Source organism: Sparus aurata, chromosome 8, assembly GCF_900880675.1.
Source record: "Sparus aurata chromosome 8, fSpaAur1.1, whole genome shotgun sequence".
Classification (NCBI taxonomy): domain Eukaryota; kingdom Metazoa; phylum Chordata; class Actinopteri; order Spariformes; family Sparidae; genus Sparus; species Sparus aurata.
This window is the reverse complement of record NC_044194.1, coordinates 5,219,268-5,239,509: the sequence shown is the minus strand read 5'-3', so window position 1 is coordinate 5,239,509 and position 20,242 is coordinate 5,219,268. Positions and strand designations below refer to the sequence as shown.

Sequence of the window (20,242 nt, the reverse complement as noted above, 5' to 3'; positions counted from 1 at the left end):
CATGGTCTGACATTTGTCTGAATTACACAGGGAAATCACAGGACACAGCAAGGACAGATGGTGAAACCAGTCTGCCTTGGGGTATCGTTTCCTCCCACACACACACACACACACACACACACACACACACACACACACAAACCCATGTTTTTGTGCCCGCTCATTTACGAGGAGAGACGAGTCTCTGATGACCTGCATGTCAAACTCGCACGGCTCTGGCAGTGAGGTGTTACGACTCACATACAGTCAAACGAAAAGAGTAAGAGACACAGCGGAGGTTACAGATGCACGGATTCACAGCTGTACACAAATTCACACACGAACGGCAGCTCTGTTGTCGAGCCGTAGGAGGTTGTCTCAGCGATTTGATGATCTGGGATCTCTTACTTTCATACCAGCTGATCGAACAACACACACAGACACACACATATGCCATCCTTTTAATGCGTGACTAGGAGTCCCAGCAGGCTGCCACTGTAATGCTGCCACAGATATTTAGACATCACAGAAAACTTGAGCAGAGAAGCCGACTCTCGCCAGATGACTGCGAGACGATTCGGGGTGGTTCCCCCCCCGTTTGGATCAAAGCAAAAAAAAAAAAAAAGCTGGCTCTACTACTTTGGCCCAATTTCATTTGATTGAGGGAGCATTTCTGCGTCGCGCAGAGCAGCTGCTAGATGCACAGTCAACAAGTGTGAGCGGTCAAATCAATCAATCAGGAGATTGAGAGTGACCGGATGGCGGGAAAAAAAAAACAAAACACACGGCTGCAAATCTCGTCCTTTCATCAGCGTGATTAAAGGGGTGAGACGGTGTGAAGCGCCGCTCCGCATCCACGTCTGCGTTGGAAAAGAAGGAGCAGGACGGAGGATGGAGGGTGTCGTGCACCTTCAGCATCACGCGGGCATATTCTAACAGATGGCCTGACCCCCGGTGATCCTTTTCATCCCTCTCCCGACACCGCACGGTCAACTAGGTGACCCGCACACTGACAGCAGCGCGGGCAATTACAGCTCATGCATTAACCATGAGGCATTTTGTTGTGCAAACATGTCAGTCCGAAGCAGTGGGACTCTTGATTTTAGATCTCAGATATGTGCATATATTTGATTTTTTTTTCCCCTTCTCTTTTAGACAAAAGAAAAACAGTAAGGGAAAGAGACGGAGACAGGGATTTGCGAGGTCGACAGAATCAAATCGAGAGAAAAGCGCGGAGTCGAAAAAAGCTGAACGAGAGCGTGTGATGTTTCCAGAAGAAGGAGTGGCACAGCGAGGTTAGAGGGATTTAGCAGGCGGGACGGGTCCCCGTGTAAATATGCCTTGTGTAAGGCTTTTAATAGATTTCCTGTGGGTTTTAAAAGCAACGGTCCTCCCTCCCCTCCTCCTCTTGTCAAGTAGCAGTAAGAGGGACGCTTTAAAAGTCTCTAATTATTCACACACATATCCCCGTGTAGCCCTGAGAGGGCCGCAGGCAGCGAAGTCGGCTCGTTTTTGCTGAGGGGTGTTTGTGCATAATTGGCTGTATTTTGAGGGTGACGGCAGCGTGAGAGGTCCGTCTGTGCACTCGCCTTAACAGGATGTGGAACAAGGCAAGAAGGAAGTCCTCCTTTTTCCAGTTTCTCTGACTTAAACTCACCCCGCGCCACCTTTGCCTCCCTGACCGCTTAACCGCCCTCCGTCTCGCTGCTGTTATGTCATTCTGCTTTTTTCACTGGGAGTGCAGCTTGTTGTCTAGATAGTGCCACTATCCCTAATGCTGTCTGCTCTTCCCTCTGACCTCTCTCGTTCTGCCTCTTCATCCCTCTGTCTCTGTCTGGCTCCGGTCACTTTCTCTACACTCCAGTCTTTCAGTTTCCCTGAGCTCAGCTGTCGGCTGTCAGCTCCCTTTGCTGTCTCTCTCCATCTTGTTTTTTTTTTTTTTTTTTTTTTTGGTCTCCCCTCCTGATTCCTCGCTTCAGAGCGTGGGATAAAATAACGCTCACATTAACAGTTTGTATAGAGATGGTTTGCTTGTGGTATTAACTTGCAGCTTGTCGCCTTTCACACAGCAGCTTTTACTTCGACCTCGTCCGTAAATCGGCTAAAGAAGGGACGGAGTGACTTCTGCTGACTTTCTTGGGTTTCTTCCTTCAGTCTAATTCCATCTTAATCCAAAGCCAGTGACAGACCTCTGCATCTTCCTGCCACCACAAGTAGTATTAACCACAGACGCTTCCTGTAACTTCACCCACTATAAAAGATCCCCACCGTCAAAAGACTACACGAGACATCAAACTAGCTCCCTCTGCTCTGTGTGTTTAACGGAGGGGGGAACTTGTTTCACTAAGTTTTTGCAAACTTCTGTGGTGATCTGAGTCAGCAGTCACCGGCGAGGACACTGCATATTTGTCTGGCTAAGTGCTGGGACTGCCAGGAAGAAGACAGGGGACATCTGATTTTTGCTGATAACATTTCCATGGTCATTTCAGCTGATCGATACAAAACATCTCTGTTCTGCAGCAACAAGCCGGCGGATGAAATACTAAACTGCTTTCAGGAGCGTGCAGTCAATCAGGAAGACGGGGCACAGAGTGCAGCTGCAGATGCAGAAAATACGTTATAGTAAGAATTTATTTAGTTTGTCTGTGTTGTGCTGGAAGCTGGTCGTTGGTTAATGTCACTGAGACACTCGAGAGCGTGCACAGAGTCACATCCTTTGGACTGACGCGGAAAATCTGACCCGAGTCCAAAGAAGTCCGGCGGGATCAAATGACTTACTAACCCACGGGCTTGAACAGGCAGCCGAGAGAGATGAGGAAGGTCTCTTTCTTCACACGTCATGTTACAACCCTCTCAAACATGGCCAGTAAATAAGTGATAATAAATAAAATACATAAAATACTGAAGGTTTATTGAAAGCTTCCATGGTTCGCTTTGGTTTCACTATGTCGTACGATATGTGATTAAATAAAGATTCAACTTCCTCTTCAATCGTCTGTCAGTCTTTCTCAAGTCAGAATCCCTTTTGTCCTCCCCGTCATCTTCATCTTCATCTTCATCCACCCCTTTCTTACTTTTATCACACACTACTAGAGGAAGTCCTATCATCTGTTCTGTATAGTGTATACTCTGCAACCGTGTCAAAGCAGCAGAGCAACTTTACTTTACTGCAGCTCTACCTGCCGTTAAAACAAGACTGGAGGAAAGAGAACGGAAAGGAGGCAATTAATGCTACCTGTCAAATACGAGGAGTGAGGGGCACGCAGACGGGGGGAGAAGAAATACGGGAAAAAGGGGGGAATGACAGGAAAGAAGCTGAGTAAGGAAACACAACTGATTGATAACATCTGAAACGAAAGAGTGCTCATTTCAAGCGGCCGCTCTGAACAGCGCTCTTCCATCTCAGACCGCTCGTTTCCTCCACATCTCCGTCCACACTCCTCTCCTCACCCAGATCTCCTCTCTCCTCTCACCCATCTGGTCGCACTGCAAATCAAGACTTTTCTCTTCTCTCTCTCCGGCAGGACGCTATCTCCCTTCCCCCCCCCCAAAAATCTGGTGCAGCCTTCTGCGCTTCCCCGCTGGCAAGCCAGGCACTGACAAATGGCCGCTCGGCGCACCCACTGACGAGCAGTCGCACCAACTGACACTGTAAATCCCCCTTTGGATAAGAAAAGTGAGACATGATGTTCCTGGCAAAGGCTCACTGGGGGTATATACAATACTTCTCGGCTCGCTCCCCCGAGGCGTAAGACTGCAGGAGAGACGGGCATTAAGGCTCGCTCTTGATGCATCATATCGCCTATACTGTACTGCGGTTTCTACTGAGCTGCTGCGTTCGAATGTAAGCGCCGAATGAATGATCAAATGATGCATACATGCCAGTTATTCCCCCTGCGGCTAACGCAGGAATGTTCCCGCTCCGAGACATTTAATGAAAATCTCTCCGAGCGAATTCAGCGTGCGTATCTCATCTTTGCTCGGGCCATTAGGAAATGAGGATTAAAAAAAATGAAGAAAAAAAAGGGAAAAGGAAGTGGGGTAAGTAGGTGGGGACAGCGAGGCGGTTTTTCAAAAGGTACAGAGGTTTGAAAGAGGGGATTATACGGGGGAACGGATAATGAGAGAAGTCATTTCGCGCGGAGAAGAGTCGCGAAAAAATGGAAGACGAGGTTCATGTGATCTGGATTCCAGCCTCATCAACTGCTGTAATGAAGGTTGGTATAATCTGCCATCTGTCCTGCGATAACGTGTCTTTAGTCATGCCAGGGGTATAACACGAGGAGGGAGGATGTGGCTGAACCGAGAAACGTGGATCAGAGGATTGAGGAACGGAGGATTGTTTTTTTTTTTCTCCTCCTCCTCCTTCGATCATTCACCCCGCTGTAACGAGAGGCCTGCGACAGAAATCGATTTTTCTGTGCCTCCCGTTTGACTGTTCAGCATCTTTTTGGAAAAAGAAAAGAAGAAAAGAAAGGCAGACTGGTGAGACAAATATCACGCCTCTTCTCATCACTTCCTCCCCCCGTCTCTCGCTCTCTCACTCGGGATGGTGCGATGGCGGCAGAGCCGGAAAGACGAGGCGAAGCTCCGATTCCTCTTCCGTCCTCGTCCGTCGTCGCACGCGTTTCGGTGTGAAGAGCCACATGTGACGGCCGCTCCCGCCTGAGTCACGTGTCTGTGTTCCGTCGCACTGTCTTCCTCACTTCCCTCCTGAATGGTAAATGATCAGCTGTACCACATCTCCAACTTTTCTCCAGCTTTCTCTTCTGCACGGCACATGAGCCAGAGAACCAAACGTAGAGTCGGTCAGTTAACGTTCATCCTCCATCCGTCCTCCGCTGTGTTTGGTTTTGCACCTTCTGACGATCAGATTTACATCACTGCACATTAGCTGTAACACATCTGGGATGATGATCGGACTCACACTTACACTGAACAGTCATTTAAAAATGGGGATTCCGATATTTGTAAACCAAGATTTTATATTTCTAGCTTTCTGTTTAAATGATTTGTACCAACTGAAGTTTTTGGAATCGGTCCAGTAGATCACCGACCGCGTCTGTCAGTGTTACCTCCACTAAAAGTTCTAGCTTCTTCTTCCTTCAGAATTACTTAAAGTTGAAGATCTTTTTTTGTGCCCAGAAAGCCTCGATCAATGAGAAGTTTCGCTCCGAGGTCTCATGAGAGGCGAGTCGTATCAGCTGTTGTCTCGTCTGGATTTGTCAAAATTAGTTAAACAGTCAGCCGTGACTTTGGGAAAAAGGATCTTGCCAGCAGTTCCTCTGGGTAAACTCTAAACTTCCCTCTCCAAACTCTGACTCACATCGTCTTCCCTGCCGCAACTCACTTCTCGCCAGATTTCAGAGCGAGACCTCTTCAGGGAGACTTTCTTAGTGACAAAACGGATCCTCCGATTCAACGAAAGGATCCGTCGCCGCGGGAATCGTTTCCGTAATGTTGTCGGACGCTTAGAGAAAACAACTTCGGCCTGCAAGTGGCGAGAACGAGCACTTTTTCGTGGCTGTAACTTTGAAAGTTGCAGTTGCAGATTCCAAAATGACTAATTCACATTTCAAACATGTAAATCTACAGCCTGTGTTTAAAAATACCTTAATTCCCATTTAAGTACATTTAATCCATCTATCCATCACTTTCTTTCAGCTCCTGACTAAATATAAATTGTCCATTATGCTACGATTCTCTCCGGATCATGTCGGCTCTGACTGTTTACGACTGTTCATCTGTCCGTGCCCGGCTACTGTGTGTCTGTGTTAAAAAGTGGGCCAGATCTCTCTCCCTCTCTCTCTCTCTTCCTGATCTCTATCCACAGTTCCAGTCCTCGACATGCTGGTGTCCTTGACAGACGGAGGATGTCCACTCTACAGCTGCACGTCGATGCTAATCCACAGTCATCCCCTGGATGAGTTCACCAGCTGGGAATCCTCGGTCAGCTCCCCGGCAGCGACTGAAATCACGGCAATTTAGTCAGAAAATTATCGAGAGCTGTGTTTTCCTCCCCGTGTTTCTATTCCTGTCTCTGCAGGGGAGGTGGGGGGCGGGGTGCAGGAATAGGAAGAAATAAAGTCAATTCTTTCATTTGGCTCGTGCATGACGGCGTCTGGATGCCCGCCTGACCTCTGCCAGTTTGTGACAGCTGGCATATGGCAGCGCTCCACCTCCACCAGCCCCCGAGTCTACGCCTCAGACCTCTGCCATCTTGGCTGTGCACCAGGGAAGCAAGTTAGCGGCGGTAATTAGGACAGATAGCTGGTGAGGAAAGCGAAAAGGAAGAGCCGCCTCACTCCATGATTTCTGACAGACTTGGCTCCGGCTCGACGTGGCAGGAGAGCGAGATAAGAGAGGAAGAGATTTTAGAGGATAAAAGTTCTTAGGGATATATGAAATATTTGATGGAGTTACGCCGGATTTACATAAAATTCACAGAAATGTGATGGCGCGTTGCTTCACGAGTGGGCTTGGAAATGAGCATGATGACTTCTACGAACGAGCTTTGATGCTAGTCACGCCTAATGTTCTGTAAAATGCAGCCGGTGAGGTTGCTGCAAAATTTATTTCCCTTTTGAGTCTGTCTCGGTTTTTTTTTTTTCCAATCCAAAGCATAAATAAGAAATTTCGTTTGGTCAATGGAGTCATGTACGTGTCTTTTTAGTGCAGAAGTGCCCTTTTGCAGGTCTCGGAATGGTTCAACAGAGAGAAAAAAAAAACCAGGACGTGGATAATAAAGCGTTTGTGGGACGAGCCCACATGGCCCAAACCTCAGATACGTATCTGGTTTGGCTGCAGTCCGAGCTCGGCTGTCTAATATCTACTTCAAATCTCATTTTCTAAGTAGCACAGTTTTAAATTATGCCAGCAGCGTCCTCCACACTTGGATGCGAGCCCGTAAATATTCAGGCAACAGATGTTTCTCGGCCAGATGACATTAGAAAAACAAAAGTGCTAAAAGCAAAGTAGGAGAATATTATAATGTGGGAATTTATTTTTGTGCTACATTTTAACCCGGTGTTGCCTCTCTTACCTTAAACATCAAACGTAAATGGACTTTTTTAAAGACTTTTCCAGGCCCAATGCCCTCAAATTCAAGGACCCAACAGGGAACTATCAGGCTGTAAGGTTTGCTTTCTGACTTGCTTGCAGTAACCTGCATCACGCGACTTCAATAAGTCATGCACACACAGGAGTGTTGCACTTTCTTGAGTCGGGTGTCACGTGAGACAATGATGCAACTGCAGGAGTCCCACTTGGACACGGCGAACTGTGCCGCGCAACGTTCCTCGTCCTGGCTTTTCCCCGCGGTATTACAGTCGGCGTCGCTGTTGCTAACACAGCTTTTGCGTGGCTGCTGTCCAAAGCAAAACACAACTGTAGGAATCCCAGTTTGACCCAGAAAGCCCCCGACCGCAGAGCGACGCAAAGGCAGAGACAAACACCCGGTTGTGTTAATACGTAGCAGGTTTTGTTCCGATCTAGTAGACAGAATGCCGGTTTTGAACCGTACCCAAGTCCCCGCTGGCAAGGGGGAACACATATCAGAGAGGAAACAGACTTTGACTCAACACTGGCTGCTCTCCATTGAGTGAATGCCCGTCCATTCACTAGTTTTATCACTTGTCGCCTCTCTGCCTCCTCCATCAGCAGGTTTGTTCTCCTTTGCAGTGCAGAGTCAGTTCCACAGTTATTCCAGCTGTTCCACAGCTACCCGGGGACAGCGACCGGAGAAATCGATGCCTCTTCTTGCAAATGGGACCAGTCCAGTTGCAGATCGAATAGCATGTTGAGAGCGACGTTTATAGGACCAATCTAGACGTGTATGATGTCTCTTTTCTACAATCATCACACTGTAAATCGCTATTTACCTCAGAATGAGAAGCAGAAGCAAAAAAGTTGTTTATTGCCATCTATTCACGTCCATTTTCAAGGCCTTGAGACAATATTCAACGGCATGCGGAAATCCAGCTCACCCAGGAGAGTCGGCAGAAATAAAACAACAGCCTGCAACATTATGGGACGCATACTGTTTCTCGCAGCTATGGTAATGCAGAAGATTACATGCATTATGCTGCGAGCGGCCAGCTGAGCACATAAAGTAAAGTATAAGTTGGTATTACAAAGTGCTGCCTGTATCGCTGCAGTCAGTTAATCTACTCGAAAAACTTTATTTATCGACCACATGCTGTTCGAGTCTCTGCAGATTACCCACAACTCCACACTGCGATGCTCAAGCAGAGATAGTTAAACTACTCCAGGTAGAGAACGCGTAATAAATCATATTTTGCATATTCGGGCTTGCAGACACACACACACACACACACACACACACACACACACACACTCCTTTAATTAAACTCTGCTGAACAGGTTACAGATCTAGAGCCGCTCTCCCTATCGCAAATCCGCTGCTTAATTGCCCTGTCGGCTGCTCTCTTTGTTACAGCGGCGGCGTAGAGCACATCAGTAAGTGAGCTGAAAAATTAGGATGAATCAAATCAACTTGTAATCTCCGAGTCACAGGTGCCTTTAAATATAACCCCGCTAATGGCTCAGGATGAAAAACGATCGTCCCCGCACCGGTAATCTGTCATCACGAGGTGTATTTTCGCTCATAATTGTGCCGGAGAATGACTGCGTTTCTGTTTGACCTTAAGTATCAGCCTCGCTTTAAAAAGGACAACTGAAAGAAAAATGGGAGAAAGACATCTGCTGCTAAATTACATTGTACAAAAAGCAAACACTCGATTACCGAACGACTGATGAAGCGGCATTAATAAAACCATTTTCACTGAGGTCGACTGCTGATGAAAGTTCTTTACCCGAGCCTGTGTCTGCGCGTGTGTGTGTGTGTGTGTGCCGAGTTCACAAGATGAAAAAGAAAAGAAGACAAATCGCAAAAGAAGCTAAAGGACTTTAAATAATCATCTTTATCTGCCGGAGAGATGGAAGACACGGGATATAAAAAGAGGATGATATACAAGATAATACCAGAATTTCGAGAAAATGATTTATCTCACCTCTGGTTTCCATGGCAATTTCTTGTGGTGCTGGCTGAGGAACTTCCGTATGTGTGTGTGGTCTCTGCCATCGGCCCTTCCTGTGATCGGCTCGTCATCCTTGGGGGGAAAAAAAAACAACAGAAAAACAGAGCAGAAACAAGGAATCAGTAACAGCACGAAAGAAACAATGACGACAGGAAATGACAGATGAGTGGTGTTTTAAAGTCATCCGTTCATCCATCCATCACCGAGGTAACGTGACTCTCCTCCATAATTGATATATGGGATAAAAAGGCGTCATTAGCGGGGGGGAAAAACCCGCAGCCATTTCTTATTCATGGAGGCATTTAGCAGTGTGTACATTGCGTCGCGCGCGGCTGGGAATACCACACGCGTGATGAAAGAGCGGGCCGTGCAAACACAAGGTTATTTCCCCAGAAGGCTACTTTTAAGACCCTGTGGAATCTCTTCTTCAGCATTCACCCCTAATCCAGTGTTTGACTCTCTAAAGCCTTAATCTCCAACATGCTCTAACCATCCACCCTGCCGGCCAAGATCTCCTCTCCAGGGAGCCTGAACTCTCCCCCCTGATCTGGGATTTAGCCCGGCGCTCCGGCCGGAGCACCGCAGGGCTCTTTTCTCCGGGAGTCATGTTAATGTTAGTGCCGCGGTGTGACGGAGCAAAATGAGGAGCTCGTGTTCCTCGGGCCTAGCTGCGAGGATATAAAAGGGCGGGCCAGGCTCCCAGAGGAGGAACTGATTCACAGAGCTGATGAGTGACAAAAGCATCCTCCGTTTAGCGGGAACGTCAAAGAGAGGCGCACTTCCACCGAGACACTGGAGAGGCTTTAAGCACCCCTGAAATGAGGGGCTTTCGTCGAGAAGTCACCAGCGTTTTTGAAAGAATCAGGGGAAGGAAAGGGAAGTTTTCAGAGCGGAGCAGGGGAGGAAGACAGAGCTGTCGGATGCCAAGCCTTTGATTACTTTTTTAACTTCCAAGGGAGCGAGATGAAGGAGGGCAGGGAAGGTAATGATGAAGCAATGCGACAACAGGCTCCCCTCCCGTCTGACACCAGACGAAGCGGCAGAGTGCCTGATGTGTGTGTGTGTGTGTGTGTGTGTGTGCGCGCCCGTAGACATACACAAACAAAAAAAACACACACAGATCCGCTCGGTTGAAGGACACAACATCCATATTGCATCAGCTGGAGTCTCGCAGCAAAACAAAGACAGCAGAGGAATAAAGTACGTGCCGTGACTCAGTGGTCAGTAAAATACCAAGCGGTGACGAAACGCAAGTGGTTTGCAAACGCTGGGTCACCTGATTTCAAAACCTGCAGGAAGATTACCGGTTTTGAAACACACAGGCAGGTGGAAATACTAAAGGAAAAAACCAACATAGTGTTTTAGTGAGATTCGGGGTGAACCAACGCTGCCAGATCAGCGTCAGCGTGCCTTGGCATTGATTCAACAAATCTCTGAAGCTCTACCGGAGGGATGGAACACCATTGGTCCACTAAATATTCCGTTGTTTTTTGGGTTTTGATGTTGGTGCTGGAGAACGCCGGGTGACACGTCGGTCCGAAAACTCCCACAGGTGTTCATCCGGATGGAAATTTGGTTATAGCATACCACACATTTTTATACCCATCAAAGCGTCCAGTGACAGAGACCGCTCTCATCCGGATGGACGTGTTTCATCACAGGAGAAAGGTGATCATTCAGAACATCTTTGTATTGATTAACAGTGACCTGACCTTTCTATCTGAGGGGACAAGTGAACCCGCTGCGTGTCTCCTTTGACGTGTCACTGGTGCATGTGCAGCACGGTGGAAAATCACCATATAATAAGAAATAAAGCCGTGATTAAAAATCCTGAAACTCTAATTATTTACTCTAATTTCTGCAATCTACTGTAATGCAGTAATTAATGCCTAATTTATTTACAAACTACAGAGAATTTCCATAATTATTCAAAGGAGACACTTTACTCATTTTCAGCTCTTCCCCTCCTGAATACTCAGTCTGCTCTGATTGGTCGGCTCACACACGCCTGACCCAGCACCGATGACAACAACAGAGCTGCAGTGCTAGACTGATTCTTACGGGCTGAACTAGCCATGTGGCACAGATGATGCAAATGTGTGACTTGGTGATGCAGTGTGATGTCACAAAGTCACAGAATCAGAGGAGAGACTACTAACGAGGCGTTTGAGGAGCAGTGTTTTCTGTAGGAGAGAGGAGCGTCTGTTGTTGGGACTTGGATCTTTTACTTTCAAGATGTCTTACGTGCACAAGAACCTATAAAACACTGAAGGAAAGGAAAATAACAAGTTCTTCTTTTATCAAGAACGCTGTATGCTTATAAACATGAATCTGAAATACAGTCGATAAACATCTTTAAAAGAATTATAATGAACATCGAACCTTAAGTTAGAGTTCTGAGGTCAATCCAGTTTTTGGAATTGAAATCATCTCAGCTCTGTTTTCTCATTAACACTTTGCACTCTTCTTTACGCTAAAATGCTGCTTTTTTTTTTCCTCCTGTTTTCATCTCTTTAAACAGCTCGGCGCCCTCATTTCATTTCAAATCATATTCAGACCTCAAACTGTCTGTGAGCAAAACCGAGAGCTGTTTTCTGTTCCTGCCTGTCTGTGTTGTCAGCTAATCAGCTTTCACCGTTCATTAGAACAGGTGCGATGACTGTTTGTGTGATGATGAAAGATAATCCGCGCAGGTAAAGCGCTTTGTGATCTGCGGTTACTGATTGCGATTAGAAGAGACGGCGTTTTGAGAGATTACGCGCCGTCCACCCCGGAAAAAAGACCAAAAACTCTAAATCACTGCGAGGCTTTTTGGACTTTAATTCACACAGACACCACTTTCCGAAAGTGATGCCTCAGCTGGATCCGACTGGAAAGTCTGCTTATCGATACATTACTAAAAGGCGCAAGTTAAACTCATTGACCTGAAGCTACGCTACATCCTTCAGCAGCGGCGTCTCTTTTTTTTCCTCCATTGTGTGTGTCGACTTTACACCTCGTCGAGATGTTGTCATCACTTACAGCTCGCTGCAAATACTCGTAACATTTTTTTTTTTGCATGACTCATTTCTTCAGAGTTACAAACCTCCAGCTTATTAGCAGATCTCCATTTTTTATAATTTTTTTTCTTTCCTGGCACTTGGCCCAGAACTGTGATATCATGTTTCACTGATAATTAAAGTTGATGCTAAAGGGGGGGCCTGTCAGATGGCCTTATGTATTAAACATTGCATCAAGGCAAAACAGGGAATATCAATCACGCTGATGAGACGGCCTATTTATCATGTGTTTACATTGCTACTTACCTTGTTGACTTTCACTCAAACGGGATGACAAATGGTCCATAACAATGTGCGCATTCGTCAGCTACGGCAGCGAGAGTGCCGGAGAGCAGCGTTTAATTATGGCCAAACTAAGCTGTTTTATGTGTGAACACGCGCCGCAGAGGTTGTTCATCTCGTAAGCGTTGATTGATGGATTAGCCGTCCAATCGGTGAGCGTCTGTCGCTGATATCCATCAATCCCACCGGTGGGGAAAAAAAACAAAAAAAACCGACTCTGGTGGGTGCTGGTTTCCTGGCGTTCAAACGGACGACCTTGCTGATCTTAGCCCGGGGAAACAGCTGCGAGCCGGTGTCCTAGAATACCAACGAGCTTAATTAATCTCCCTTATTAAACACAAACGAGCACCAGTCAGCGGCGATGGGAGAGGGGGGGGGGGGCACAGCAGATAAAAGCAGAGCAGAGATCTGGGACTCGTTTCACAAATCTCTGCACCCTCTCCCCACCCACCACGACAACCCGAGCGAACGAGCTCAGGCGGCTCCCGAAGAGTCCACAAATCACGGCTGCGTTTCCGAGCGACCCGCGGCGCGAAAATTGACAATCAGTGCGGAATAATTACATTATTCCCCATTTTTCATTCATGTTAACCTCCGCAGAGATATGGAGTATGTTAATTAGTGCGACACCATCATAATAATATAGACGCTTCACATTTTTCAGCCTATGGTCTCACTGAATCTCTGTTCACTGTACATATTAACAGGCGTAGCTGGAAGCAAAGATACCTGGATGGCATTTACTGTAGCAGTGACTAATCGCAGTGATTCATCACCGGACAGAAAAGCTGCGACGGCGGCTTTGTGCGATATTGATACAACTCTCAGACACATCTTTTGCGTCAGACAACCTCGGACAGCGTGTCACCGCGGACCGGACATTTACAAATCGATCGCGAAGCCGAGAGACTTCTACAGAGGAAAAAACGGCGAGATAAAAGGATGCGAATGAAACGAGGAGACGACGAGGCCGAGAGAGAAATAAGAGAGCGAAGAGGCCAGACCGGAGACGGACGCAAAGCAACGCGGCACAAGACAGATGAACAGAGACGGATACAAAAGAGAGAAGAAGGTGAACAATGGCGCAATAGAGAGGAGGGGAAAAAAAAAAAGCACGACTGGGAGAAAACCTTTGATAGGTAGTTCACACTGCTTTGTGCCAGACTAGTCTTCAGAAATCCCTCTGGCACAGCGAATGTCTGAAGCGGCCGTGGACTTGCCAGACTCCCTTTCCCACGTCTCTTAACTGAGCAGACCAAACAGACCAGTGCCTGCTCGGTTTCAGAGCAGAACCACAAAGCTCTGTGAAGTATGACACGCTCACCGGCACCGCGGCTCCGCATGTGATGTAACTACCGCTGAAAAGATTCTCAGGATACCACAGATAGAAGGTTTTCTTTCTATACATAGGTACTCTATTCAACCCCCCCGTTGGGAGAATTCAGTCCAGTCTGGTAGTTCACACAATCTCTAAGAGAATACAAATATGGAGAAAATACACAATAGGGGGAAGGTGATGATGCAGCATCCACTAGGATTTGAAACAAAACCAATACTCAAGAGCAGAAATAAAGAATAAAAAGTACCAGAAAGTCCTTGAAGGAATACTGCAAGTTGGTCGTTGTGATGAGTTGGAGAGAGAGAGAACCCACAGAGGGGTGAGGGCCGGGTGAGATGATAAAAATGTATTTTGTAACGTCCCTTTGTCATCGTTTCCTTCTTAACAGTGTTGCTTTTATTGAAATAAGTAATGCTCCTCCAGTGCCTTGGGACAAAAGGCGAGTGTTCATGGTCACAGCGAGGCTTTTTTATCGCCACTCTCAACCACTCCACATTCTAACAAAGCCCACAATGGCGTCAAAACGTTCCCCGCCTCATCCGAGCATCACGGCATTGCAAAGAAAAAGAGTAACGTTCAAAGGAGTGTTGCTGCGCTTCACAGGCGATTCTGGAGAAAAGAAATATTCGTGCCGAATACCGACCCCATTATCTCAACACTTGACAACCTGGTGATAAGACTCAAGAATCAACCTGATGAGCAAAAAGACAAAGAAGACAAATAAAGCAGAGGAGAACTGGTGACTTTCCTCAAACAACAAAACAAGGTTGATTGAGCGAAAGGTGGCCCACTTCTGTTTTCCTAGTTCGTACCTTAGAGGACCAATTATGCCTCCTCGGCTCAGGGGAGGAGGCACATGTCCTGAATTACCCTCGGGAGACTCTGGAGGGGATTCAAAAGCGTGTTTACGCAGGTCCTTGGGCACTCTCGCGGGACAATGAGTGCTTCAATACTCAAGGTGATTATTAGAACGGTCCTCAGTGTGACCAATATGCACCTGGTCCTTCACGCTGCTCACCATGGCAACTAAAGGCTTCCCACAGCAGACCTGTGTGACAGAATCAGTTACAGTGTTCTTACATGGGAGCCAGGAAACCGGATGAACCTGCCACGCTTATTTGCTCTGGCAGATGCGCCTGGTCCCCCCCTACCACCACCACCACCCTCCGTCAAATTCAGAAGATAGGTTCCCATCAGATCTGGTCTGAATCAGGCAAATCACAATTTTTTTCTAATGTGGGTCGGGTTTGACGCGATGACAGACAGAAGAGGATTAGGAGTCCAGATTTGAGAAGTCACACAATTTGATGCTGTGATTCACCAAATAGCTTCCAGTCTGATCAAACTGTCACAGTCGGCAGCGGTGATGAATTATGTATCACGATTCTGTTACTTCACGGACTATTTCCTGCCTTGAATCAACACATTTTTAGGGTAACGGCAGATTGTTTGTGAACAGACTGCCATTTTTTCTCCTTGGGTTAGGGTGACGTACTCTAATTGGATGAAGGTCTTTTTCCCAATTGCGCCCAGAAGCCCCTTGAAAAATCCAAAAGGATTTACGAACGACCAGCCAAATAGTCATTTGTCTCACGCTGCGATGTCAATTTCTACCCCTCTGGCATCACGCTGTGCTTCGAATTACACTGCTCTTTTCAGAGGCTGACGTGAGAGAAAAGGAGATGTAAAGAATGAGTCAGTCACCTCTGATCCACTCGACAAATGTGCATTTCTTTTACGCAGTGAAGTTATTGTTCTCCACAAAGAAAAGATCAGCGCAGTGCTCAGACGGCGGAACTTGCCAAGATGTAAAACACGACCGTAAACTCGGTTAACTCGAGAAAAAAAAAACGTCCTGTGTTGTTCTGGAACGCAGAGCCGACAGATGAAAGCTGGCCACTTGGATATTCCTAACACTGGCACATCAGCAAACACGGCTGGAAACTGACATTTAATTTTTGCCTGCAGACTGCCATATGTTGATGTTCCCGCTCCGGGTGTCGGCTAATGAATAGGATTGTCCCGGGAACCACCTCAGTGATCCTGGATCAGCGCTGAGAGGGTTGAATAAATCTGCACCCTGATCTCACCGTCAGCCGGTTCTAGTCTATTTCAGTGAGAATGCAGCTTTAGGAGCCCCCGATACCTTCACATCCAAAATCCCCTACTCCCTTTAACAAAGTGGCTGGCACCGCTGAATAGAAATCAGCCCGAGCGCGTTCAGTTAAACTATTGCAGAACAAATCCCCGGCCAAGAGAAAGAAGGAGTGCAACTATTTTTGTCACGCTGCCTTGCATTATTCATGTAAGAAATTACATGCCGGTCAGTGGAACAGTAGGAAAAAGGCTGAGTGAGGAAGAGAGAGGGGAGAAAAATGGAACATAAATAAGGGACGGCTGCAGTCGACAATGGGAGTGATAGAGTCAGTGGCTCCAATTCATTGGTCGGAAGATTAATGGTGCAGAGATGAGTACGGCAGGGAGACAATAAGACACGAAGGAGAGGAAGGAGGGAGGGGAGGGAGGGAGAGATGGACCGATGGTGAGGAGAAAAACTGCAGACGGTTGAGGGAGGAAAAAGGGGAGATGATGAGCAATTATTATCCTGCAAGGGAACTTAAAGAGCGCTGGTTTTTAATGCGATGATGATGATGATGATGATGATGAGTATGTGTGCACCCAGCGGGTTCGCATGAACCCCTACAGACATGTGCACGCAGCACACGCTGGGCTTTATTTCAACACCCGGTGTAATTTATTGATCCGGGTCTGGTAAGACTTCTGTCATGCTCGAGTCCACGTCGATACAGCGGGCATGTGAGGACGATGGCAGTGGAGGAGCACTGCAATCTCTCCTGGGATCGATAGCGGTCTGAAGAGCTTTGTGTTGTCACTTTGGGCCATGTCACGGCTCAGGTACCCTCGTTTTAAATCTGAACTCATTGTCTCAGGCACTCTTGTTAAAAGCAGGAGTTTACGTACATGTTATCTTATAACTGTGTTAGGCTCCCTCTCGAGAGATCAAGTTAGCAGACCGCTAATTTACGGAGTTTTATCAACCTCAGAAACGACCGCACGACAACAATACACTGCAGTAAATGGATCCAAATATAAACCGCCACCAAAAGCCACAAATAATGCTCAGAACAGCACCAAACTTCAGCAACAGTACAAATAGGCTCTCAGCACATAGTCCGGGGCATCTAACCTCCGCTAGCTTAGCTGGATTTCTACTGAAAAGCTGACTAAATTTACCACTCTTCTGCAGCAGCTTCCTGTTGACGGGAAGTCCCGACGAGTCGATTACCGAGTGCAATAGAGTTCCGCGGCTCATGGATGAAAATGTATAATTATGACTCCATGGAAAAGCAATCAAAGTTCATATGTGTCTTACCTGCCAGTTTATAACAGTTATTATCGAGAGCGGACAGGGAAAAGAACGGAATTGAGCATTTCTAACCGCACTCGGTAATCGTCGCGTCGGGACTTCCCCGACCCGGAAGCTGATGGAGGAGAGTTGAAGTCTGTTTTTAGCTTCCCAATAGAAATCCAGCTAAGCTAGCGGAGGTTAGATGCCCCGGACTATGTGCTGAGACCCTATTTGTACTGTTGCTGAAGTTTGGTGCTGTTCTGAGCATTATTTGTGGCTTTTTGGTGGCGGTTTATATTTGGATCCATTTACTGCAGTGTATTGTTGTCGTGCGGTCGTTTCTGAGGTTGATAAAACTCCGTAAATTAGCGGTCTGCTAACTTGATCTCTCGAGAGGGAGTCTATCACAGTTTCACTGTGTGTTAGACCATGGATTAAATTTACACTGCAATATCCCTTTAAGACATTCCAGGTAATATCGCGTCATCACTGATTCAGAGTGGTAAATATTTGGCTGACCGATTGAGGACAGGATTTGTGCGTTCGGTTAAGTGGTGGAGAGCGAGCGGGCAAAGCTAAAGCTCTATATTTGATGGCATGTAATCTCTGCATGTAATTAAAACCGTCTGAGAGGTGCTTCAGTACAGCCTGCAGAGAGAGGCAGCTAAAGGTGCTTTTAATCATTATAAATTCAATGTAGGTAAGAGCTTGAACAAGATACAGGTCAGATCAGAGGAAAGGGAGAAATAATAAGAAGGGGACGAAGGAGCATACGACAAGAATCTGATCTGGAATCCGGCTCTCCTTTTGTTGGAAGGGGCACAAATACATTCTACCCAGAACCTTTTGTATCACAGTAAGGTATGAAGGAGACATGAGGGACAAGGAGCAAAGGTCTGTCATCTATATTAGGCCTGGCTCTTCTGTCCAGGCTGATGACTGCTGATAGGGTGTGACACGGGGCAGCTGGCAAACAGAAAAAGGCAAACACTCAACTGCCAATCATGCCTGACCTCCTCGGTGCTCAATCTGACCTAATCAGCAGCGAGCCCGGCTGCAGAGAAACCGAGGCGGCCTCAGACAGAGACGGACACACAAACCCTAACAAACAAGGCCGGCCGCGCTCTAACGAGACAGGTATGTTCACAGTTTTGCTGCATTAACTTGTTTGTGGCATTTTTTTTTCTTCTCCCCCTCCTCCAAACTGTGTTTCTCAGCCGTGACCAGAGATAATGGATGGACGGACGGATACATGTTCTTTGGTTTTTTTTCCCCCTCAAACTGCCGCGAAGTTTTTCTTTAAACACACAATCCTATCAGTGCTGCCACAGTGTGCTCAGAGAAACCATACGACGATTTACCTGAACAAAAGGTTGTTCTCAGGTCACTGGTGGTTTTAGTAATAATAATAATAATAAAAAACAGATGCAGAGAAGCGAAAAAGTCCCTATACAGAGATTGGCACCTTCCTGCTCACCTGCGTTCCCAGTGTTGTTTCCCTCCTGTGTTTATCTGCTCCGCCCAACACACCTGTGTCACTTCAGCCTTGTCAGCACTGCCCTGCCCCCAGCGTCTCTCCACCTGCACTTCAACCTCCTCATTAGTTTAGTTTGTATGTTGGCCTGTGTTGTTCCCTCAATTTGCTGTGTCTCAATTCAGGGTCTGCATCCTTCAGAGGAGCATTTGAAGGCCAATTACATCACAATACTGCACGAAGGCTGTCCCAATTCGAAGGCTCCTCCAAATACTCCTTCTTTTCCCTGTTTTTGGAGGATGCACTGCTACTATCCTTCATGACCTCACATATCCCAAGATTCTTTGCACGCCCAAAAAAGAAGAAAAAAGGAGTGGCATAGATCGTCACTTTCGCGGGTAAAACATCCGGTGACGCAACCAGGAAATGCTCCAAAGGCTAGACCGTCCCATTTAACAACGGCTGACGAGGTTAACAAGGTCTCTCCGAAGGACTCGGCCTTCGAAGACCGCAAAGGCCGAGTCCTTCGAAGGATGCAGAGCCTGAATTGAAACACAGCATTTGTCGGTTCTCCTCCTGCGCTCCTGTGCCTGTTCCCCGGGAGCTTGTGCGTTCCCTGTGTTCCTGATGGCTTCTTGTGGTTTCCCGGTTTGTCCTCAATTTAGTTTAGTTTTTATCTTGTACTTTCCTTCGCCTGGTCTTTTGTTACTTGCTTTCTGGAATTTTTGGATTGTGGATTTCAGCCCATTAAAGGTCGTTTTTTTGTTTTCAACCTTCCTGCTTCTGTGTGACTGAATTACTCCCTATTTTAATCTGTGACAGAACAGATCTCGACGCCTCCTCGACGCACCTGTTCTTGGAGCCGTCCACTTCCACCTGGATCACTCGTGACACATGTTAATGCTCGGTGTTAGCAAAGGCCATTCCCCCGATGTTCTCAGCATCCACAAATGTGACCACTGAACTCACACTGTGAGGCACTTTCCTGTTTTTATGGCTTCCTCTGTGCAGAGCTACTGTACGTCTGTGTGTGTTTTTCGCACGCAGCTCCAGAAACCTCAGCACATTTGGTATTAAGACATCAAAGCATAAATGTAAGATACCAAAGTACCTCCTCCCCCTCCCAACTCTACAGCAAAAAAACTCCCTTGACCTAAAAGCAGAGATCTAATATGAGGTAACTCAAAGTCCACACCACACACACACACACACACACACACACACACACACACACACACACGGGCGTTTCTAGTTGAAGTGAATTATGAATGAAAGTAGGCTCCATATGAAGTTTAATAACAGGAGACACTGTTCTGGAGCCTTTAATCTCAAAGTGACCGCTCGTAACCTCAACCACAGTCACAAGTGAATACGAATGTACATGTGCACTGACCACATAGCAGATACAGACATGATGTACTCCTTTCATACATACATTGACATAGACACACACACACACACACACACACACATTTCCTTCCAGCTCCTATTCTTCATCAGCGCAACAACAGCAACACAGATGAGAAATCGGCTCTGGAATTAAGACCGACACGCTTCCAAGTTAATGTCTGCCGAGTCTGTGTCGTTACGCCCCAGTTACACACTTCATTATAATAAAAAGTGGCTTCGGGGGAACTTGCTGGGATCAATAAGCTAACAGCAAGACCCCGAGGAGGTGGT

At 46.9% G+C, this 20,242-nt stretch overlaps 1 protein-coding gene across 2 annotated transcripts in view; it reads right to left on the bottom strand.

Moving 5' to 3' along the window:
• The window catches only part of b4galnt4a (beta-1,4-N-acetyl-galactosaminyl transferase 4a), a 147,073-nt gene that overhangs the window by 58,106 nt on the left and 68,725 nt on the right, over positions 1–20,242 (bottom strand). For both annotated transcript variants that reach the window (XM_030425349.1, XM_030425350.1), the window contains exon 3: positions 9,012–9,110. In XM_030425349.1, coding sequence (XP_030281209.1) covers positions 9,012–9,110 — 99 coding nt within the window. The remainder of the gene's footprint in view (positions 1–9,011; positions 9,111–20,242) is intronic.